General features: G+C 40.4%; 1 protein-coding gene across 3 annotated transcripts in view; it reads right to left on the reverse strand.

Moving 5' to 3' along the window:
- Nucleotides 1–5,391: 5,391 nt before the first annotated feature.
- The window catches only part of hace1 (HECT domain and ankyrin repeat containing E3 ubiquitin protein ligase 1), a 38,163-nt gene continuing 19,448 nt past the window's right edge, over nucleotides 5,392–24,106 (reverse strand). For 2 of the 3 annotated variants that reach the window (XM_026293671.1, XM_026293673.1), the window contains exons 13-24: nucleotides 22,155–22,223; nucleotides 21,897–21,984; nucleotides 15,284–15,395; nucleotides 12,558–12,655; nucleotides 12,349–12,436; nucleotides 12,110–12,259; nucleotides 10,975–11,171; nucleotides 10,140–10,271; nucleotides 8,033–8,131; nucleotides 7,055–7,125; nucleotides 6,861–6,974; nucleotides 5,392–6,168 (exon numbers count right to left, since the gene is read on the reverse strand). In XM_026293671.1, coding sequence (XP_026149456.1) covers nucleotides 6,066–6,168; nucleotides 6,861–6,974; nucleotides 7,055–7,125; nucleotides 8,033–8,131; nucleotides 10,140–10,271; nucleotides 10,975–11,171; nucleotides 12,110–12,259; nucleotides 12,349–12,436; nucleotides 12,558–12,655; nucleotides 15,284–15,395; nucleotides 21,897–21,984; nucleotides 22,155–22,223 — 1,321 coding nt within the window. In that variant the 3' untranslated portion in view covers nucleotides 5,392–6,065. The remainder of the gene's footprint in view (nucleotides 6,169–6,860; nucleotides 6,975–7,054; nucleotides 7,126–8,032; nucleotides 8,132–10,139; nucleotides 10,272–10,974; nucleotides 11,172–12,109; nucleotides 12,260–12,348; nucleotides 12,437–12,557; nucleotides 12,656–15,283; nucleotides 15,396–21,896; nucleotides 21,985–22,154; nucleotides 22,224–24,106) is intronic. The other variant, XM_026293672.1, reaches the window with a different exon arrangement.

Consider the following 24,106-nt stretch of genomic DNA (forward strand, 5'->3'; position numbering starts at 1 on the left):
GCAGATGTTTATCCGACAACGCTGTTAATAAATTTAAGAAAATGATTCCATCTTTATTTACATCTATGCCAAGTATAAACATAGTGGAGGGCAGCTGCTTCAATCCCACTCCCTAACAAATTGATCATGTTGTTGACAGCGCTGTAACCTCACTGCGTGAAATGCTTGATTCTGTAGCCCCTCTGAAAAAGAAGTTAGTGAATCAGAGAAGACTAGCCCCATGGTATAATTTACATATTCGTACCTTAAAGCAGGCATCACGAAGGCTGGAAAGGAAGTGGCATTCCACAAACTTAGAGGAAATATTTCTAGCCTGGAAAAACAGTCTACTAACATATAAAAAAGCTCTCCGTAAAGCCAGAACTGCATACTATTCATCACTAATAGAGGAAAATAAGAACAATCCCAGGTTTCTTTTCAGCACTGTAGCCATGCTGACAAAAAGTCACAGCTCTGTTGAACCCTCAGTTATGTTTAGACTGCTTCTCTCCCATAGATCTCTCTGAATTTACATCAGTAGTTGCTTCATCGAAATCATCAACGTGTCTCTTAGACCCCATCCCGACTAGACTGCTTAAAGACAATTAATGAACTCATCTTTATTGGACTTGGTAAATTTATCTCTAGTATCAGGCTACGTACCACAGGCCTTTAAGACTGCAGTAATCAAACCTTTACTCAAAAAGCCTTTTAATTCACACATAAAACAAGTCTCTAGAACTGCCTTCTTTCACTTTGCAATATTGCCAAAATTAGGAACATCCTGTCTCAAAATGATGAAAAGAATAAACAAGTCCATGCATTTGTTACTTCAGGGCTAGACTACTGTAACTCAAATAAGAAATTCTGTTACATTGCACATTCACATTTGAGGCAGGATGAAACCATACTGGTCATTTACATTCTGTACATTTTCAGAGTTTTGTGTGTGTGTGTGTGTGTGCGTGCGTGTGTGCGCGCGTGTGTGTGTGTGTGTGTGTGTGTGTGTGTGTGTGCGTGCGTGCGTGCGTGCGTGCGTGCGTGCGCGTGTGTGTATGCTATAAAATGGGGAGAGGAGGCGGAAAGATAAAGTTACAAGATAGGGAATAAGGAAGATGCAGGACAAGTTGTTCTGCAGAATCAAACTGTGTTGCTCTACAGGAGAGCAGCAGCCAGAGTGTGTTCCTGTGTATGAGAGTGCAGGTTTGAACAGATGTAATCAGTGTGCATGAATGTAGAGGCAATAACTCTGCAAGGGAAAGTTGGAGAATTGAATCTATCTCTGTCATGAAGACATGAAGCAATCAGGAAAAAACTTAACCAGCAGATAAAAAGCAGACATTTCAAGTTCAGGAGCAGAAAGTGAATCACATGTGCCAGATTTCCAGACAGAGGGGAGCATATGGGCATAAACAATAACTGTGTACTGTTCAAAGAAATGTGTCAAGGATGTGCAACATGAGAAACATGTTTTTACTGTGACCTAAATAAATGTCCCAGGCCCTTGTAAATTTTTTGTGGTTGAGATGAAATTTGACTATGGGGTCCTTTTTGATAGCCACTCTTTGAATTAGGCCAGTAGTCTATAAAATTTTAATTAATGAAGGACAAGACTAAATAAGTTAATAAATTAGGCCAGTTATATAAAGTAATATGCAGGAAACATGCACTAATATACTTGAATATTTTCAAAAGTAAGTGACGTAAAACTCTTTTTAGCTAATAGTGGACCACTTGAATAAAAATTCCAAATGACAAGAGTATGTTGCTGCTGCACAGGTTTTGAGATTTCTTCTTCAGCTCTATGAAAGCCATACAAATGGTATCAAATACTACCTCATATTTTCATGTGGCCACTGTCTTATTTGATTAAAGTTTTCTATTCAGCTTTCATACCATCTTAACTGAACCAAACCAAACTGGCAGAGACACCACAGATAATATGAATCACACCAAAACAGTTAGGAAAGCACCCTTATAGTAGTTTACAATCTGCTGTGGCCAAGGTGACCATAGTGCACCTGACAACAGTTTGGACTTGAATATTTTTGCTAAGAAGAAATTTCAGTTTGTGATTTTTAATACAGTTGTATTGTGTGAAATGTAATCAGTTACCATTCAGAAAGTGAACATTTTAAGATTTAATGGAAGCCCCATATGCCTTAAATGTGTAACAAAAAGCAGTAGTAATTATGTGTGCAATTTAGAACATGGGCCGAAGAACACTTATTTTAAACCTAATGACCAATAAAATTCCCTGCATTTTTCTACCTAAAGATGTATGTTGTACAATATATTTCTTCCACCATATCCTGTAATGTTAAACAAAATAGGGCATTTTAGGCTTGAAGGTATTTTGTCTTTTCTTTCAGGCCAACCAGCAGACAACAGGTAGCACTTGAAAAACTGTGACCATGGCAGTACAGGCTAATGTTGTGAGCAAACTAGTGAACTAGTTGCCATGGCAAACATTCTATGTTTAAAGAAGACTGCAGTCCATTATTTATGAGGGGAAAGGGTTGCTATGGCCACCAGGTACTGTGGTGAAAAATATGTTTAGACAAGCTACATGGCTACATGGGTACAGCAACCTTTCATCAGGAATCGAATATTATCCTTTGGGGGTTGACTTTTTGTGACTGGCAAATTTCAGGGCTATGTCGAACCAGTGAGGGTGGGGTATAGAGGTGGGATCAGTTTTAACAAATTATAAAAATTCTGAGATTTTTGAGCATGGAACCTGACATTAAAAGACAGGATAAAAATCCACTTTCGCCTGTCTACTGTGGGTATCATTTAGGGTTGAACAGCTCTCAAAAACAGCCATGACATCTATGGCAAAAATAACGAACATCCTGAGTAAGAAATGACCTATGTCTACCAGCCACACACCAGAGATACAATAAGTTGATTACAATTATTAATGACTACTGCAAGAACATTGTTTTTACTAGAATATCTTTTTGTCACAGTTTAGCCTCCAATTTTATGACAGTATTTATACCTTTAATTAGAATGCATTTTCTATGCAAAAGAGAAGCATTCTATTAAAAAAAAAAATAATAAAAAAAACTTTATTAAACAAAAATTTTTTTTAAATTTTTATAAAATGCTGCTCTCTGTTTTATCACAGTCCACTGACTTGGAATGTCTATGTGACTGAATTTATCTGTAATTGGCTACATTAAATGCATTTTTCATTTTGTCCTTATTCAAAAGTATCAGTAGGTAGAAAAAAAGAAAGGCAGAGATGTAACACATATTTTTTTTAATATTACATTTTACAGACTCATATTCCACCTTCAATAAAACAATCTAATTTTGAATTATACATTTAATTATATAAATAATGTATTTCAAGATATGAGAATACTAATACTGTTTAGGTAAGGGTAAAGGTTAGTTTTACAGAAAAAGGAATCTGATTTTATTTACCCCACAACCTACTCCAGATGTTGGGATCTAATGCTAACCGATATACAATGATATGGCTCATGGTTGATGTTGTTTTCTGAAGTGCCAGCAGTACTTCAAAAAGCCATACTGGTCTGATACTGTAAGAGGGTGAGGAACAGGGCATGTGGGCATGTGCAATGTGTTATCAAGACAGAGCTGCGGCAGATGTTGTACTCATTGAACACTGGCTAGGGCCCATTTACCAGTAGTAGACCTGCTGCTCTAAACTAGTGACCCAAAACAGCACTCATGCTGTGGCCACATATGTCTGCACATGAGCTGCCTTTACACTCTTCCCCCAACAAAACCCGTTTTCCTCTGCTCAGTTCATGACCAAATCACCTTGCTTGTCAAAGCAACTTTTATTAGAGAAACTCTCAAAGTACAACATGTTTATGGTAAAATACATAATTTGATACATAAAACATTTACAGAAGTATGTATAAAGAACCAATTTCCAAGAAACATTAACATCTGTTTAAAAAAGCTTTTGAGCAAGGCATTCAAAAACAGCTAATGTAACAACTAATGTGAAAACATTAAGTGTATGATCCCTTTATAAATGAAAGAAGACAAGAAACAAAGATACTGGTGTCTGTGATACATTCATAACATCATCCCCATCCCTTCTAGAATGAAAATGTATTTTCAGCATGTTTATGTTGGCAAACCTACAAACTTTACAAACTAACTTTATGTATGTACTTAAAATGGTTTCAGCTTTTAACTTTTGGCACTACAAGCCAAACATTTGTCATTTAAACATCTTGTACTGTTTCTCATGAACATCAACCATTTAGAGACAAATACAAATAGGAAGCTATCACTAAAGAATATTGAGATTCAGTTCTAAAGTACAAATAGAGATGAAAGTAAGACTTCAAAAATGACAAAGAATTGTAAATACATGAAACTACATGTCACTTTATGCCACAAGGATGGAAGGGCATACTCAGGTACAGAAGCTATGCAGACAAATGGAAAACACCTTGGCCACTACTTTCATCAAAGTATTTAGTCTTTATAATCTCTTCTGCAAAGAGATTTGTCACAGCAAAATAAATTTAGCCTTAGTCCAACTGTAAAGTCAAGTTATCTTTTTGTTATGGAATAAATGAGTATTTACCCTTGGCATTTACTTTAATGTCTGTACTTATTTGGTCAGGTTTAGAATTTCCCTTACAGAAAAAATACCTATTGAGGTATTGAAATATCATGAACAAAGAGTAACATGTAGTAGGCTAACTAGTTTTAAGTACCACATGGCTAGCAGTAGTTTTGTATAAATTTATGTTTATACAAAAAAAAAAAAAATTGGTGCAATATTTACAGGGAAACCCGCATTTCTGTTACACTGGACTGGTGGATCTGAGGTCAACTCAGTTGCTGAGCTAGGCAACACAATCAAAAACTCTAGGCAAAACCTTGAACTTTAACCTGGCCACTTCCTCACAGTGTTTGATCATTTATAGGTGAAATTGTCAATAATAATAATAACTGCAGATAAACGCACACCCTATGGCTACATTTGGTCCAGGTGTATTCCTTTTGGTTGTTGGTGGTTATATTCTCATCAATAGTATTTTTCCAACTTTTTGTCAACTATTTGTTGGACCTGTCCTGTTTCAATGTACATAAGGTCTGTAGATTGTTTTCTGTGGAGACCTTGACTGGCCTCCACAGAGTTCCTGGCCTCAACTCTGTCCAACATGTTTGGAATGGCCATGAATGTGAACTGGGCCTAAATCATTGTTGCACCTCACTAATGCTCTGAGGCTGAGTGGAAGCAAGTCCCTGCAGCCAGATCCCAGTAGGTATGATAGCAGCACACCATGGTTTTGGAATAACACAATCAACTTATCACTGGCTGGAATGATTCACATACCGCTAACAATATAGTGCAGCATTTTACTGTATTCTAACAGTGGACCTGAAAGGTTTGACTTATTTTGTTAAACGAAATAAAAGAAATGAAAAACTGCACTAAGGTAGGAAAAAAATCTGTATTATACTGACATGAGGAACTACTGATGATACTCAATATTGATAAGTGGTTTTTGGTAGCTCAGAGAAGAGCTACCGGTTCAAAGAAAAAAACTATTACAATAACAGAAGAAAAAATTATTTAAAAACACAGAAATTAATTTTGATAACTTACATCTATATTAGTTCTCTTATACCACTGTGCTTGGTGTGAATCTCCATCAGTATAGCACAGATATAAAGTTTGAGTGATTGCATGTTTGAAACTGAATCAGTGCCTGACATTCACTACGCTTGCATGAATATTTTTTATTGTCATTATCTTGTGTTTTAATTTGAGAATTCACTGTATAAATGCTGTATTCCTAAATAAATGTATGCATAAAAATAGTCACATTTAAAAGACATTATTTGCATACATTTCCACATATGATTTTCACATTTTCACAAAAGTTTTGCCGTAAATGCCATAAGTTCTGGCACAGATATGAGTGCTGATCCAGCACCTGTGGCCTCTGTTAAGCCTGTCAATCTCCAGTAACTCATTAATATGAATCTGGTCTTCCTTTTTCTGTCCAGCAAAAAACAGTGTCGGTGGGGGGCGGACTGTGTGTAGCCCTCACAGCAGCAGGAAACTGATATGATGTTCATGCCATGGTGTAACCATAGCTCCCACAATGGAGAGCTACCAGCAGCCGGTCTCTCAGGACCTCCCGACTTGGGTATTCTGGGAGTTTCAGCATGTTGATACTGTGGGAAGGACACATAAGGGGTGGGGGGGCAGGGTCAGCACGGTGGAACACCATGACATCTCATTGGTATTTGGTGAGTGCCAATACTATCCACAAGAAAGACCTGAAATGATTCAAATTACCTAATGCACACTGCACCATGCAGAGATCTTTCCCTCTTTTCATAGTGTGCCATCAGTGTAGGAGGATGCCGCTCTCCAGAGCCAACACTAAAGAGACATACTGCCCTCTAGTGCTTTGTAATGTTTGTCAAATGTCCCTCAGTTAAAGCTGTATACTACTACTTATCCTATACATTTCTTAATCTTTAATAGAGTTGAAAGGAGAAAGTGAGACCTCATTAAAATATTTAGAGAAGAATATAACTACATCTTTTGAGTAGAGTATCCTTTTCAGCATAGTAAGACGTACGGCACCTAGCCACAACTGAAAAACTAGGGTGTAAGAGTAGTTCTACTGTGACAAGTTAAGGATAGAATTTAATGACTCACTACTGTCCTCTGGAGTTAGAAACAGAAATGTGACAGAAGAGGAAAATAGTGCTGTGGTCTAATCAAACACTGCAGAACTCAATCAAGTGATTGTCATAAGAGGTTGCAAGGTTTGTGTTGTTATAGAGAAAAACTAACTGTAGTGTCATAAGTAAACTTGCCTAAAAATTGCATTAGTTGCTAAAATTGGGAAAATTACCAGGTACTAGAGGTAGGCAGAAGGTTGGGGGTGTAGGGCACTGCAGCAACTGTGAACTTCTGTAAACCACTGCCACCCATCAGGTAGGCAAAGCCACCATGGGGAACCCTGGAACTGACAAAAGGATATGTTATTATACAGTACATATTCAGACATTTTACATAAAAACTACAGTGTAAATCTAGCACACAAACCTTCCAGTGACAAACTGAAGCAGAAGAACCCGTTCCTCTTGGGTCAGGCTCTTCACTACCTCCCAGAACCACTGCAAAATGAAGACAGATTAGTTGATGGGTAACAGGAAGACAGAAAACCCAGATGGTAAGGTTGTTTGTCCACAAAAGTTGTTGCGAAGTTATGTGAATACAGTTCTGCTTAAGCTGTGATGGAGTAACATAGGCCCATGGAATTACACTATTTTATTCACACTAGTTTTATGTATCAATCAACCATCATCCTCAACATCATTCTGATTTAACTTCATGAAGTCTGTTTTAATTGGGTTCAAAATGTAAAATGATGCTTATATGTTCATAGTGATAACTTCCTTTACTCCCTGATGAGCCAGAAAACCAAAAACAAACGCATGAAGAATGAAGATAAATTGGAGTTTTTATAAGCACCTGTCTGGGTTATATCCAGGTTCTGATGCACATTAAAATTTGGAATCATAAAAATGAAGCCATGTTGGATGAATAAAAGCAATGTGCACCAATGTCACATACACTGGTAAGGACCCAACATGTGCCATACAGATGTGCCATCTGTCTCTGAAGCTATAGGCAAAAGCAAAGACGGAGAAGGAGAAAGCAGGGAACATTTCTGTTTTACCTATTTCCAGACTATGGGAAAAGAACAACAAAAAAACGTGGTGGCACATTGGTGGCAGAGATTATTCTATTCTTCTATTCTACTATTCTTCTCTTACAGTGCAGAATTATCCAGGACAGTGCCAATCAACTGTTCTTTTTATAGTCTGACATTTAAAAAATCATTGTCATGATTTTAAATGGTAAATGCTGCCTGCATGGTTTTGTATATGCTGCTTTCCTTCAGTTCATTTTTTAATGAATACATAACTAAGGTACAGAACCCAGATGATTCAAGTGAAACATAACATTAAACACATTAAAGGGTTTAATCCATATTAGGCTGGCAGGAGAAGAGCCCACCTGGATGACTGGCTCCTGAGGGTCATAGCCACTGGTGTACTCAGTGTTCCTGCACCAATCCTGCACATCGATCTCGGGCATCCCTGACAACAGAAGCTCCTGCACACAGGCACATGCACACACATGCATGCACACACACATACACAGGATGAAGGAAAGACTACAAGAGAGAAAAGAGATACTGAAAAAAGAGGGAAAGTGATAAAACGTTAAAATAAATAACAGAAATCCAAGAGTTGTAGGATCTATAAACAAGTACTTCCTGCCTCAGTTATCGTGGCACAATGCAGTTTGACTGTTTAAGGATGACGCGTTGCCTGTGCTGAATCTTAGGGTGCTGAGCAATTAGAATCCTGTATCAGGCAAGAATGGGACAACATTCCTTTTCTAAAACTCCAGCAACTGGTTTCCTCAGTTCCCAGACATTTACAGACTGTTGTTAAAAAAAAATGGGGGGATGCTACACCATGGTAATCGTATCCCAACTTTTTTGTGATGTGTTGCTGCCATCAATTTCGAAATTACCTTTTTTTCTTAAAATAGTACATTTTCTCAGTTGAAACATTTGATATGTTTTCTATGTTCTATTCTGAGATTATGAGATTTGCAAATCATTGCATTCTGTTCTTTACACAGCATCTCAACTTTTTTGGAATTGGCATTGTAAGTGGCAGTAGCAGATGCTTTATTCATATGAAAACCTTTAAAATCTTATTGTCTTTCTGGGATAGATTAAATCTGCCCCAGTTAACCAAAAGACCTTCCTTGACTCTCCTATTACTATAAATTAATTGTACAATTCACTGGCAACCGTATTTTATCTTGTATTCTGGACATAATTTGGTCCCCCTTTATTGGATATTTTCCAGTAAGTCAACACCGAAGGAACCTTACATAGAGATGCAAAAAGCTATTATTACAGTTTAACTATCATCCTGCCTTTGCTTCCTGAAGCCATGAGGCTATATGTCAGAGAGCTTGATTGATAACTTAGTCCACTCAGACCACACAGTTTGGGTAATTAAAGAGTCGCACTAGATGACCTAAGACATCATTTATATCTTATAAATGCAGCGTTTAAATGATCACTCTCACGAGTGGTGCAGTTTGTTCACATGGAGAAAGTATTTGGCAGACTTTGACGGATTTCATCAGATGTCAATAATAGAATTTCAATAGTTGCTTGTCAGCTGAGGTGGGAAAAAAAAAAAAAAAAAACACAGATACATTGCTAAAATGGACATCATGATCAATTCCTTTGGCTTCTAAACTGTGATAAAGACTGATACTGTATATTGCCAAAAGTACATTTTCTATTAATTATGATACATCTACCACCCCCTGCTGTTTCTTTGGGAGAGACCATTAATATAAATGTTTACATTTATTTTATGTAATACACAATCACAGATTAGTATTTTTATACTCCAGAGTAGTAAAGCACGGGTAAGGGAACTGTCCTTTCCTAATACTATAGTTGCCAAAAGTGGCATTTCGATCCATCCATATTTAGAAACAATAACCTGTTACTGTTTGGATAAACTGGTTAGATTTACAGATGTACAGTGACATTTATCATGATGGCAGCCTTAGAAATATTCTTAAAATTACATTAAATATTCAGCAAGGTGGGCATGAACATAATGTTTGATATCAAATACCTTGCCATACTTTTTAAAGGCAACACACATTCAAAGTGCTGATAGCAGCTTATTAAAGTAAGAATGAAACAGCTGTTGAGTTGTGAAAACAGAACAAGCTCTTCAGTTCCCAGTTGCCCTGGAATGACAGCATGACCATGTCAAACAACTCCAGAGCAGGATAATCTTCATGCTACCGTATTGATCCTTGCTGGACCAAGGACATGAAATGTGCCGACACACACAGAAAAAGACCCTGTAATGGAGACAGAGAAGAGGGAGGGACTTCAAGGTGACCCTAGCATCCCCCCAATCCCCTGCCCAGATATGGCTAATCAATCCCTGCATCAGGACCAAGTGGACTGGCAAGGAGAGTGGAACAAGGAGAATACCAACTGTAAAAGACGATGGTTGAGGAGAGGAGAAAAAGTATAGAGAAACAGGGAGATCAGAGGAGGACGACAAACCAATTCATATTCGTCGAAAAGCTGGACGAGCGAGGGGGGGATGAAGGTGTGGAATCCTTGCAGGAAAGCATTTATCTGAGGCTGGATGGCTCTTGTCATCCTCAGCTCTGTCACCAGCTGTACATACTCAGCCTGAGAGAAGAAACACACACACAGAGATCAAAGTCTTCAAAGAATTGCTGATGGACAAGAGAAAGAGACACAGCTCATACATAGTTATCCTTCCCTGTTGAACTGCTCTTTGCTTTACAAGACAGTGCCATCTGCAGGAACGTAGCAGCACTGCACTCTCTAATTAGGGCCCTTCTAGGCAAAAAGCTGGAGAAGAGAGGTCAATCGCTCATAGAAGACTCGTATGTATGAATATAGTAGAGGGGATTAAAGCCACATTCAGCCACACTGTTACAGCCTGACATCACAAATGTTATACTCAAAAGTTCCAACTCTATAACTAACATTCAGTAAACAGTGTTCTCATTAGACTTTTAACAAACAAAATGTAAGTTTTAGATTTTAATTCTAAATTTTTAGAATTACATTTTGGAGAAAAAAGAGGATGGGGGTATTTTTCACAAGAGTCATATTAGAGCTGGGTGTTCTGGCTTTACTGTTAATAATGAACAAGTTCTGATGTTATGTGGCCTGTGATGGACTGGTGACCTGTCCAGTGTGTACCCTGCCTTTCACCCAAAAGAGAGCTGGGGTAGGCTCCAGAAGATCCCCAATGACCCTAGTTAGGAATAAGCAGGTATAGATAATGGATGGATGGATGGAAGTTCTTATGTTAAACTGGCAATGTGTGATACCATTGCCGATACTGTTTGTGGTAGATTACCTTGTTGTCCTGGGTGACCAGTATGCTAGTTCCTCCAGGTTTCAGTGGCACTTCTTCCATCGCCCCAAACACATCTGTCTCTACAGAGAAGGTGAGCTCCAGACCCAGATCACTGATATCATTGTCCAGGATCCACTGCAGGTTCTTAGCATACTCTGGATCGATGGATGACACATCCTGGTAGTTTACTGGGATACCTGGAAAACAAACACACACACACACACACACACATATTAAATATTGTATGAAATGTCATGATCACTGGATTGAGGAAGTTAAATTATACTAAACCTAAAGTAAGTCAAAAGTTTTGATTATATATTTTTAAATACATATCAAAGTTGATAGTATGGAATTATGTTTTTATTTTTAAAACCTTAGTAATTAACATCAAATATGATGTTTCCAGGGGCAGGGGCCTTTCTGTGTGGAGTTTGCATGTTCTCCCCATGCTTGCGTGGATTTACTCCGGGTACTTCAGTTTCCCCCCACAGTCCAACATGTACGCCAGGTTGATTGGTGACTCTACATTGCCCATAGGAGTGTGTGTGAGCTTCTCATAAATACTACCATTTATTTTGTCAGTGTTACTATAGATATTTTTCATAAATTTTCATCATTTTTTTAACCATTTGCTTCATTCTGAACACTGGAGACATGACAGAAAAAGGACAGAGGAAGAGATACAGGATGGATGACTTACAACGTCTTTAACTGTATGCCTATTAGACAGAAGCAGGTTTTGAACATAGGGCAATTTTCTGTACATAAATGGACATGGAGATGTGTAATGTTTCAGGAATTAAAGAACTATACTGATGCAATTTATAAGCCTGAATTTTAAAAAAAACAACATATTTTAATTTCTAATAAATATTCCTGGATTTTTTTCATGAAGAACCAGAGAACCAGGCCCAAAGCCTGAGTGATGTAAAATGGAAAAATATAACAATTACCTGGAATACAGTTAACATGGCTGAAAATGATTTGTAATTCTGAGGCAAAATCTGAAGTTATGAGGATCATCTTATATAATTTCTTATTTGACTCCAATGTTACAACAAACACTGAGTCACCCAGCTCTGGCAGTGTGTGTATGATGCATCTACACACATCTACACGTTTGTTCCTTTACCCAGTATATGTTTGTAGAAGGAGCGGGTGAAGTAGATGTTGACCAGCTGGCGATGGTACAAAGCCAAACCCAGAATTTGTCCTGCAAACCGGAAGTAGTTCAGATGGTCTGGGTTGACTGAGGAGTTACTGTTGGGTTGAAAAGTGGTACCTGTAGGATACACAAACACACACTAGTTATTCCACATAAAGTTCTGGTTGTCACTTTGAATGTTTTCACAGTTACGACATGTCATGTACCATCAGCTGACTGAGTGAACAGAGCATAGTCTGGGTTGATGATTTCATTGGACAGGATGTCAAACCATTCCCGAACCACACCCTGGCCCTGAAATGCACACAATGGAATAAATGAAATATAGGACTGCTGATCCATCAGCTGACAGCTGAAACAGGTAAGCAGAATAAGTAATGCACTCCTGCATTGCTGTATTAATTTAGAAACTCACCATACCCTCCTCGCCGTGGAAGCGAACAGCAATGCCCTGTTTAAGTTTCTCATTGGTGGACTTCGAAACCATCTCACAGCTACTCCTGAATATTGAGTCTGAAATAGAAAAATTTTATGAGTATCATACAGTGGGTACGGAAAGTATTCAGACCCCTTTAAATTTTTCACTCTTTGTGTCATTGCAGCCATTTGCCAAAATCAAAAAACTTCATTTTATTTCTCATTAATGTACACTCAGCACCCCATCTTGACAGAAAAAAACAGAAATGTAGGAATGTTTGCAAATTTATTAAAAAAGAAAAACTGAAATATCACATGGTCATAAATATTCAGACCCTTTGCAGTGACACTCATATTTAACTCACATGCTGTCCATTTCTTCTGATCCTCCTTGAGATGGTTCTGCTCCTTCATTGGAGTCCAGCTGTGTTTAATTAAACTGATTGGACTTGATTAGGAAAGGCACACACCTGTCTATATAAGACCTTACAGCTCACAGTGCATGTCAGAGCAAATGAGAATCATGAGGTCGAAGGAACTGCCCAAGGAGCTCAGAGACAGAATTGTGGCAAGGCACAGATCTGGCCAAGGTTACAAAAGAATTTCTGCAGCACTCAAGGTTCCTAAGAGCACAGTGGCCTCCATAATCCTCAAATGGAAAAAGTTTGGGATGACCAGAACTCTTCCTAGACCTGGCCGTCCAGCCAAACTGAGCAATCCTGGGAGAAGAGCCTTGGTGAGAGAGGTAAAGAAGAACCCAAAGATCACTGTGGCTGAGCTCCAGAGATGTAGTAGGGAGATGGGAGAAAGTTCCACAAAGTCAACTATCACTGCAGCCCTCCACCAGTCGGGGCATTATGGCAGAGTGGCCCGACGGAGACCTCTCCTCAGTGCAAGACACATGAAAGCCCGCACAGAGTTTGCCAAAAAACACATGAAGGACTCCCAGACTATGAGAAATAAGATTCTCTGGTCTGATGAGACCAAGATTGAACTTTTTGCTGTTAATTGTAAGCGGTATGTGTGGAGAAAACCAGGCACTGCTCATCACCTGCCCAATACAATCCCTACAGTGAAACATGGTGATGGGAGCATCATGTTGTGGGGGTGTTTTTCAGCTGCAGGGACAGGATGACTGGTTGCAATTGAAGGAAAGATGAATGCGGCCAAGTACAGAGATATCCTGGAAGAAAACCTCTGCTCAAGACCTCAGACTGGGCCGAAGGTTCATCTTTCAACAGGACAATGACCCTAAGCACACAGCTAAAATAACAAAGGAGTGGCTTCGGAACAACTCTGTGACCATTCTTGACTGGCCCAGCCAGAGCCCTGACCTAAACCCAACTGAGCATCTCTGGAGAGACCTGAAAATGGCTGTCCACCAACGTTCACCATCCAACCTGACAGAACTGGAGAGGATCTGCAAGGAAGAATGGCAGAGGATCCCCAAATCCAGGTGTGAAAAACTTGTTGCATCATTCCCAAGAAGACTCATGGCTGTACTAGCTCAAAAGGGTGCTTCTACTCAATACTGATCACAGGGTCTGAATACCAATGACCATGTGATATTTCAGTTTTTCTTTTTTAATAAATTTGCAAAAATTTCTACATTTGTTTTTTTTCTGTCAAGATGGGGTGCTGAGTGTACATTAATGAGAAATAAAATGAACTTTTTTGATTTTGGCAAATGGCTGCAATGACACAAAGAGTGAAAAATTTAAAGGGGTCTGAATACTTTCCGTACCCACTGTATATAACAAAACTCAAATAAGAAAAGAATGGGAAAGACATAGAAAATATGGTCAGGGTTGCAGCTACATGCCTTCTGTTCTCTCTTATAGAGAGGAGAAACTCAATTTAAAAGGTGGATATTTATTGTCGTGTGGCACATTAGCAGAAATCCATACCTTGTGGAAGCTGAAACTTTTTCACTTTCAGTGACTTTTACAACTGGATCCTACCATTCATGACCATCTTCCCCAGTGGATACTGCTAGAAAGCATTTATGGTGGCAGCAGACAAACTAGTCCTTAAACCTGACTTTTTTAAGAATTCAAATTCTGCAGTCTTCAGTTGTTTAGACTGACATAACCACTGCATTGATACGTTGAACATATTTCCACTGTACCACTTCAATGGAGCAGCAGGGTTCCCTGTATCCTATTATGTCAGTCTCTCTAATAGTGAAGTATTTTATGTTTCAACGGGGCTGAGAATGATGATGCATATGTTTTCCAGTTTGACTGACTTAAAATATTTTTTTCCTTTAAATTGCATCAAGCAAAATTCAAACAGCTAAAGATATCTGTCTGTTATCTACAAATACTGTATGCATGTGTTCCATAACCCAGGGAGTGAAGGAGGGACAGGTGAAGTAGCTATTGGGGGTATAAAACCAGACCCAAAATTTGACCTGCAAACCAGAAGTAGTTCAGATGTTCTGGGTTGACTGAAGAGTTATTATAGTACCAAAAATACTTTGTTAGTGAAAGAGGTATCTGGAAAAACATATCCACACTAATGCAAAATGCAGTTTTGGTGTCTGTTTTGGCTTTAGTCACAATTAACATTTTCACTGTACCACGAACTGGCACATATCTGCTTTCAGAAACTCATTCTGTGCAGTTACTTATACACTAGATTAAATACAACTGTGAATGAACATTTGTGTGATTTTTTCTTCATACACAAACAATGGTCTATGGTGGTAAGGGCAGTTTGTACCTCTGTGGATGAGGAGGATGTCGTTCTCATTGACTGGACGATGAACCATGTCTGAATCTGGTTGGCCGGCTAACAGATGCTCATAGAACCACTCACAGCGATCCTTAAAGGGCTGACAGGAAAAACAAGACTTCATCCCACACGGCACAGCACTTTTCCAAAACTAATTACCACTTCGTTCTGCACTCTGACGGTGGATTTTTCAGTCTCAGCCGACAGCTCAGAAAGCCTTCCGTGCTGAAATACTTGTCTGTAATACAGAGATGAGGATGGGATCTATTTGCATAATATATGCCTTTGCTCTCTAAGCATTTGAGGTAGTGTTGAAGATGAGCATGAAATAGAAAAAAAGGCATTTTCCCCAGGGGCTGCGGGGCATACCGAGAGAAGAATCAGGAAATGAAATCAAATTCGCCAGATTAAAGTCTGTCATTAAAACAAGAGCCTACTCCCATGTGAGACACAATACATGAGCACTGAGGCTTGAATGCTGCAACTCAAATATGCATACTCAAGAGTAAGTGAATAGCAAGCAACTCAGAGCACCGCTTAAAATTTATGAAGCTGTACAAATGGAACTTAAAACAAGTGTTATTGCTAAATGATCCTGAAGTGAAGACAGAAGATTTTCCATAAAGTCCCTGAAGACACAGAGGGGGGGGGGCACAGTGTAGTTTGTATACAAGAGAGTGTGTGTAGTTTGAAGTGAAACTGCCCTGGAAGATAAACTGAGATCTTTATTCACCTTCCCTCAGACTGAAGAAGTCCCGTGGGTAAGTGGTGAAATATTTTGACTCAACAACAAGAAGTCTAGTTGCCATGACGTCTAGATAGCTTCTAGCTAAATTCACCTGGACGACTGAGAATCTTCACAGATATACAGTGGGCACGGAAAGTATTCAGACCCATTTAAATTTTTCACTCTTTGTGTCATTGCAGCCATTTGCCAAAATCAAAAAAGTTCATTTTATTTCTCATTAATGTACACTCAGCACCCCATCTTGACAGAAAAAAACAGAAATGTAGGAATGTTTGCAAATTTATTAAAAAAGAAAAACTGAAATATCACATGGTCATAAATATTCAGACCCTTTGCATATTTAACTCACATGCTGTCCATTTCTTCTGATCCTCCTTGAGATGGTTCTGCTCCTTCAATGGAGTCCAGCTGTGTTTAATTAAACTGATTGGACTCGATTAGGAAAGGCACACACCTGTCTATATAAGACCTTACAGCTCACAGTGCATGTCAGAGCAAATGAGAATCATGAAGTCGAAGGAATTGCCCAAGGAGCTCAGAGACAGAATTGTGGCAAGGCACAGATCTGGCCAAGGTTACAAAAGAATTTCTGCAGCACTCAAGGTTCCTAAGAGCACAGTGGCCTCCATAATCCTCAAATGGAAAAAGTTTGGGATGACCAGAACTCTTCCTAGACCTGGCCGTTCAGCCAAACTGAGCAATCGTGGGAGAAGAGCCTTGGTGAGAGAGGTAAAGAAGAACCCAAAGATCACTGTGGCTGAGCTCCAGAGATGCAGTAGGGAGATGGGAGAAAGTTCCACAAAGTCAACTATCACTGCAGCCCTCCACCAGTCAGGGCTTTATGGCAGAGTGGCCCGATGGAAACCTCTCCACAGTGCAAGACACATGAAAGCCCGCATAGAGTTTGCCAAAAAACACATGAAGGACTCCCAGACTATGAGAAATAAGATTCTCTGGTCTGATGAGACCAAGATTGAACTTTTTGGCGTTAATTCTAAGCGGTATGTGTGAAGAAAACCAGGCACTGCTCATCTTCTGCCCAATACAATCCCTACAGTGAAACATGGTGGTGGGAGCATCATGTTGTGGGGGTGTATTTCAGCTGCAGGGACAGGACGACTGGTTGCAATTGAAGGAAGGATGAATTCGGCCAAGTACAGATATATCCTGGAAGAAAACCTCTTCCAGAGTGCTCAGGACCTCAGACTGGGCCGAAGGTTCACCTTTCAACAGGACAACGACCCTAAGCACACAGCTGAAATAACAAAGGAGTGGCTTCAGAACAACTCTGTGACCGTTCTTGACTGGCCCAGCCAGAGCCCTGACCTAAACCCAATTGAGCATCTCTGGAGAGACCTGAAAATGGCTGTTCACCAACGTTCACCATCCAACCTGACAGAACTGGAGAGGATCTGCAAGGAAGAATGGCAGAGGATCCCCAAATCCAGGTGTGAAAAACTTGCTGCATCATTCCCAAGAAGACTCATGGCTGTACTAGCGCAAAAGGGTGCTTCTACTCAATACTGAGCACAGGGTCTGAATACTTATGACCATGTGATATTTCAGTTTTTCTTTTTTAATAAATTTGCAAAAATTTCTACATTTCTGTTTTTTTCTGTCAAGATGGGGTGCTGAGTGTACATTAATGAGAAATAAAATGAACTTCTTTGATTTTGGCAAATGGCTGCAATGACAAAAAGAGTGAAATATTTAAAGGGGTCTGAATACTTTCCGTACCCACTGTACAAGAGAGACAAAATTGAGCAGCTGCTGGTGGGAGAATTTTTATGTCCTAAATCATTCTTAGGGCTAATACATAAGGATGAATTTTAAAAGGCCCTCTCTCAAAAGAATATACTTAAGTAAAAATATTTCATAAAAATGATGGTTGCTTTAATAGCTCAAAATTGACTCATTTTTTAATTCTGACCCAAATTACCAACAAAGCTGTACCACAAATTCAGTATATCGTAATCATATTAGCCTATCTGGATTATGGGTATTTGTGCCATTCAAGTCGCATGTAGCTAAACAATCAACTGTGTCACCAGGTGATGATTTGTAACTGTCAGTGAATCAGTTTACTATGTTGAACTATGTCAAAGTGTCAGTGAAGCAATCATGCTGTTTAATAAGAGATTCTGCAGTCAGTATATATATATTTTTTTTTGAACAAAGGATTTTTTTCCCCTCTTCTCTTTGGAATCAGTTTTGACTTTGAATACCCCGCCTCCAGACCGAGAGACAATAAAAGTGGAGACAAGCCTTTTTTCTAGGTTCTGTTCATTAGGCCCGAGCAAGGACCGAGGTCCCAGCGCAGGGACTATTATAATCGCTCAATGTGCAAGGGATGAAGAAGCATTTACAGCCTTATTTGACCCCCTGAACGTGTGTGAAAACTCACCAAAATTTGCACCCCCCTCAGAATCGCGTCACAATTTGATATTTTATGGGTTTCATAAACGACCTCAAAAGAATGGCTCTGCGGCGCCCCCGACAGAGGTCGAGATACATTGGGCCTATGGGAGGTCATGTGACACTTTTTTCATCGTACAGTCGCAAAACCGGGCACACATCTTCTTCATGTCAGGCCAGGCAAAAAAGCTTATTGTGTCCCGGTCGTGTGACCGACAGGAAGTCCACCAGCTGGGGGTTTATCTCGAGGTCATTGAGTTCGTTGATTTTGCTCACCTCGTATTCTTTCGAACTCGTCCTTGGGCTTTTGACCGATCGAGCTCATTTTTGGCCGGCGTCACCTAGACCCATGGGGCTGCAAAAGTTATCCAAATTCTTTGAATAAGTATTACGGTTTTCCTTTGGCGGGCACTGCAATTTGGCTTAGGTTTTTGGCTCGCCGCCGTTTCTTCAACTTGTAATAACTCTCACACGCATGGTCGGATTGGAATGGGACCAATTGATGAATTGTAGTCCCTGCCGCCCTGGACCCATCTGATTAAACTAAATCAAAATAGGCCCTATAGCGCCCCCTGTATAACGATTTGAAAATTGCCATTCAAACCAAACCATTTACTTTGTCAGATTTGTACCAGATTTGGCACACACATCCTTTAGGGCGTCCTGATCGTAAAAGCCGATCGGACCCATGCTCTATTTTGCATGTGGTTGCCTTGGCGGTGACCGGATCTCGCCATTCGTTTCCAATGGGAATTTTGCAAAATGTCCAGCTTTTGTCAGAACGGTACCAGATTTGGCACAGACCTCCGTGGGGGTCCAGTGAAGGGCATGGTCTACTTGGAGGGGGTGTGGGGGGGGGCGGATAGCGCCCCCTATGCAGTTGCACTTACTTTGTCAGAACTGTATCAAATTTGGCACAGACCTCCGTGGGGCTCCAGGAGAGGACATGGTCTACTTGGGGCGGTGTGGGCGGGGGGGGGCGGATGGCGCCCCCTATGTTCTTGCACTTACTTTGTCAGAACTGTACCGAATTTGGCACAGATCTCCATGGGGGTCCGCTGAATGACGTGGTCTACTTGGGGAGGTGCGGTCTCCTCGGGGGAGGGGTTTTGGGGGGGCCGCCGGTTTTTTTAATAGTTTCTTTTTTTTCCTTTCAAGTTACCAGTGACAAAGTCAGCTAAAAAAGTTCTTTCTGAAACACTACGGCAACAACTCACCAGGCAGCTGAGTTCCCAGCGCCCCACGCTCATGACCAGACCGCTAGAGCATCTAAAGACCCCCTCTGATAAAGAGAAGCACTTCATGCTCGCCAACGCAAAACTCGCCTCTGGAACACCCAGACTGAACAACATTGCGGGCTGCTGACAGCTTGCCTGAGTGAAACTGCATCAAAGTAGGCTACACTCGCCTGGCTGTTCTCCGAATCAGCTGGTGTCTCATATACTGCCACACCCAATAATTTTACAAATTATCCCCGCTGACATTTGTGCTTGTTCAGTTGCTTTCAAACATATTAATGGCTAAAGTCAGCACAAAGTCACTGAAATTGTCATGATCCGCAGTTTTGGACTTCCTGTTGTTTTATTTTGAAAAGGATCATGACAGGATCTAGTTTTGGTTTTTTGTTTGTCACTTTTCTTTGACCTAATTAGTTATTGTCTTCACCTGTGCCTTGTTTGTCTCTCACTTTAAGTACCTTGTTTCAGTCACTGCCCTTTGCCAGGTTGTCTGTTGTCTCACCTTGACTGCTGTTGTACCATGTCTGTTGCCTAACCCTCTCTGCTACCTACGTCCCACGCCTTGATTGCCTGACTTCTGTTGCCACATTCTACCCTGCTTGTTTCCTTGGTTTTTGGACCCTTTTGATCACGGTTTGTCCTTTTGTTTTCCCAAGGTTAAGTTAAGTTGTTTTGGTTTTCTTTTGTGTGTGTCCTCACCATGTCTTGCATGTTTATCTAGTTCCTCTTGTGTTCAGGTTTTGTCTTGTTACCGTGTGCATGTTAGTTTCCTTTGTTCATGCCTTGTCTTCCCTGATTTTCATGTCCATGTTTCCCCTTAGGTCTGTGAGTCCTCCTTGTGTGTGACCCAGACCCTCATGCCTTGTTTTCCCTGACTTTCATGTTCATGTTTTCTTGTTTGGTCTGGTGCGTCTCCTTAAGTGTGTGACCCAGACCCTCTGCCTTGTTGCCCTTGAATCCCTGTCTTGTCTTCATGTTCAGGTTTCATGTCCTAGTGTACTCCTGCCTTGTGTGTTAGTTCTTGTTTAACCTTGTTTTTTTGTTCAATAAAGCCCCTTTTCGTTTACTCCTGTGTTTTGTGTGAAGTTTGCTCCTGACCACGACCTAGTTCATGACAGAAATAAGGCCATAAAACACATACAGAACATTGGTTCACAAGACTTTGGTTCACAAGAACTGGATCTTGTAGCCTAGCGTGTTTGCTTCAAAATGATTTAATTCAATTTTATTTGTATAGCGCCAAATCACAATACAAATCATCTCAAGGCACTTTACAAAAACTAAAACTAAAAACCCAACAATTCCCTTATGAGCAAGCACTTGGCAACAGTGGAGAGGGAAAAACTCCCTTTAACGAAAGAAAAAACCTCCAGCAGAACTGGGCTCAGTTTGGGCGGCCATCTGCCTCGACCAGTTGGGGTGAGTGGATAGAGGAGAGAGAAAAGAACAGCAACAATAAACAAAAAATAGACACTGCAGGTTGGTGTGGCCAGTAACTGCACATCGGTCCTAGCATAGAGTCTTGTGGAACTCCATAACAAACTTTTGTGCATGTGGAAGGTTCATCATGGACATGAACAAACTGGAGCAGCCTGGCTACAGTGCTGAAAAGAAACCTGGGATTCTTCTTATTTTCCTCTTAGTGGTGAATAGTCTGCAGTTCTGGCTTTACAGAAAGCTTTTTAAAATAAGACTGTTTTTCCAGGCTAGAAAAATTGTGGAATGTCACTTCCTTTCCAGCCTTCGTGATGCCTGCTTTAAGGTACGAATATGTAAATTATACGATGGGACTAATCTCCTCTGATTCACTAACTTCTTTTTCAGAGGGGCCACAATATCAAGCGTTTCACGCAGTGAGGCTACAGCAGTCAACAATATGATCAATTTGGTAGGGAGTGGGATTGAGGCAGCTCCCCTCCACTGTGTTGGCACATGGCATAGATGTAAACCCCAACTGGTCGAGGCAGATGGCCGCCCAAACTGAGCCCAGTTCTGCTGGAGGTTTTTTCTTCCATTAAAGGGAGTTTTTCCTCCCTTTAATGGGTTTTTAGTTTTTGTAAAGTGCCTTGAGATGATTTGTATTGTGATTTGGCGCTATACAAATAAAATTGAATTGAATTAAAGAACAAACCCTATTTTCTCACGGAGTAAATTTCCAAAATGTATTTATCCCGTGATAATGTATTTCATTATGTCTTACCTGCCCCTTAATAATATGCATGAAGCGTGACATTAATTCCGGGCACTCCAGGAGGAAGTGGAAGTGGTTAAAGATGATCTTTGGATTCCTAATGAAGAGGAGGACAAAGAGAGAGAAACAAGACACCAGGAAGTGATAGAACAGAGAGAAAAGTGGAAATAAATTAGGAGGAAAAAGTGCTGGATTGCTGGATCAATATCCATTCTCCAGGTGCTGTGTGCAGAGGTTGATGCATGGCATAGGGCCACATTGACTCACCTGGTTACAAAACACTTGAGAACCTCATCATGCTTGCAGACAAACTCTATGAAGCGAGGTGATGTCATTCTGGGTGAGGAAAGACAGTGAAGACTGAGGAAAGATACTGAAATGATGCTGGATCATAACAGAAAAAAAAAACATTTTCAGAATGCTCCTGGAGAGCAGGTGCAACAAAGACACCTATTGCCTGTTCGTTAAGCATTTTAAATTATTAATTATTTTTATTTGATTGCACATAACTATGACCATAGAAAGGAGTTTAAACATATATGCCTTAAACATAGACATAAACATATGTATATAAACATAAACGGACAAAAACATAGGAACAAAATGGAGGTATCTGAGGTGTGGCTGGGAGCTGTATGCTGGGAGATATGTGTTATCTGTCTCTAATTCATTGCACAGCAAGATAAGCGAATCACTTTTGTCTTGCAAGCGTGTCGTGTTTGTGTGTGTTGTATAGTTCGTCTACAGACTAGCAACAAACTAGCTATAGTTTAACACACCTAAAAACCAACTAGCTAAACTCTAAACAATTCATTAACTGCTACATTCCGGTACAAGTCAAGTACCTTTCTATTTTGACCGGTATTTATTGCTATTTCCTGACTTAGCGCTCGTTAGCCTACCAGTTAGCTAACTAGCTAGTTAGCTTAGCTAACATGGCCTCTCCCTCTCTCTCTCTTTACTGCTCGGTGTGCCACATTTAGTTATTCGTCTGCCTCCTTTAGCGATAATGATACCTGTAGTAAGTGTAAGGTTCTGTTAGCCTTGGAGGCGAGGATCACTGATTTGGAAGCGCGGCTCCGCACCTTCGAAAAAAAGCCAGCTAGCCTAGCCCCGTTAGCTGGTGTGGAGCCACCAAACTCAGGGTCTGTTAGCGGTCCAAGGGCAGCTCCGGAGCAGCCTGGAGAATTAGCCTGGGCGACGGTCCGACGGAAACGCCTGTTCACGTTTCTAATAGATTTTCCCCGCTCAGCGACACACCCGCTGAGAAACCGACTCTGATAATTAGCGATTCCATAGTCAGGAACGTGAAAATAGAAACGCCAGCGACCATAGTCAAATGTATTCCTGGGGCCAGAGCGGGCGACATCGAGTCAAATCTGAAGCTGCTGGCTAAGGCTAATCGTAAATATGGAAAAATTGTTATTCACGTCGGCAGCAATGACACCCGATTACGCCAATCGGAGGTCACTAAAATTAATGTTGAGTCGGTGTGTAACTTTGCTAAATTAATGTCGGACTCCGTAGTTTTCTCTGGACCCCTCCCCAAGCTGACCAGCGATGACATGTTTAGCCGCATGTCGTCGTTCCGTCGCTGGCTGTCTAGGTGGTGTCCAGCAAACGATGTGGGCTTCATAGACAATTGGGCCACTTTCTGGGGAAAACCCGGTCTGGTAGCGAGAGACGGCATCCATCCCACTTTGAATGGTGCAGCTCTCATCTCTAGAAATTTGGCCGAGTTTATTAGCCGACCTAAAGCCTGACAATCCAGGGTGGGGACCGGGACGCAGAGACTCAGTCTAAAACGCCTCTCTGCAGTTTCCTTAGAGCCGCCGCCCCCTCAAACCACATAGAGACTGTGTCTGCCCCTCGAACATATAAATCAAATAAATCAGAAGTTAACAGAAGAGGAGTTATTCATAAAAACTTAATAAAAATTAAGACCACTCCTCTTATTGAACAGAAAAACAGAACAGTCAGATGTGGATTATTAAATATCAGGTCTCTTTCATCTAAATCTCTGTTAATAAATGATTTGATAACTGATCACCAAATTGACCTACTTTATCTTACTGAAACCTGGTTACAGCAGGATGAATATGTCAGTCTGAATGAATCAACCCCTCTCAGTCATAAAAATTATCATGTTCCTCGAAGCACAGGTCGAGGTGGAGGAGTAGCTGCAATCTTCCACTCAAACTTATTATTAAACTTTCATC

The sequence above is a fragment of the Mastacembelus armatus genome, chromosome 16 (assembly GCF_900324485.2).
Source record: "Mastacembelus armatus chromosome 16, fMasArm1.2, whole genome shotgun sequence".
NCBI classification, from domain to species: Eukaryota; Metazoa; Chordata; class Actinopteri; order Synbranchiformes; family Mastacembelidae; genus Mastacembelus; species Mastacembelus armatus.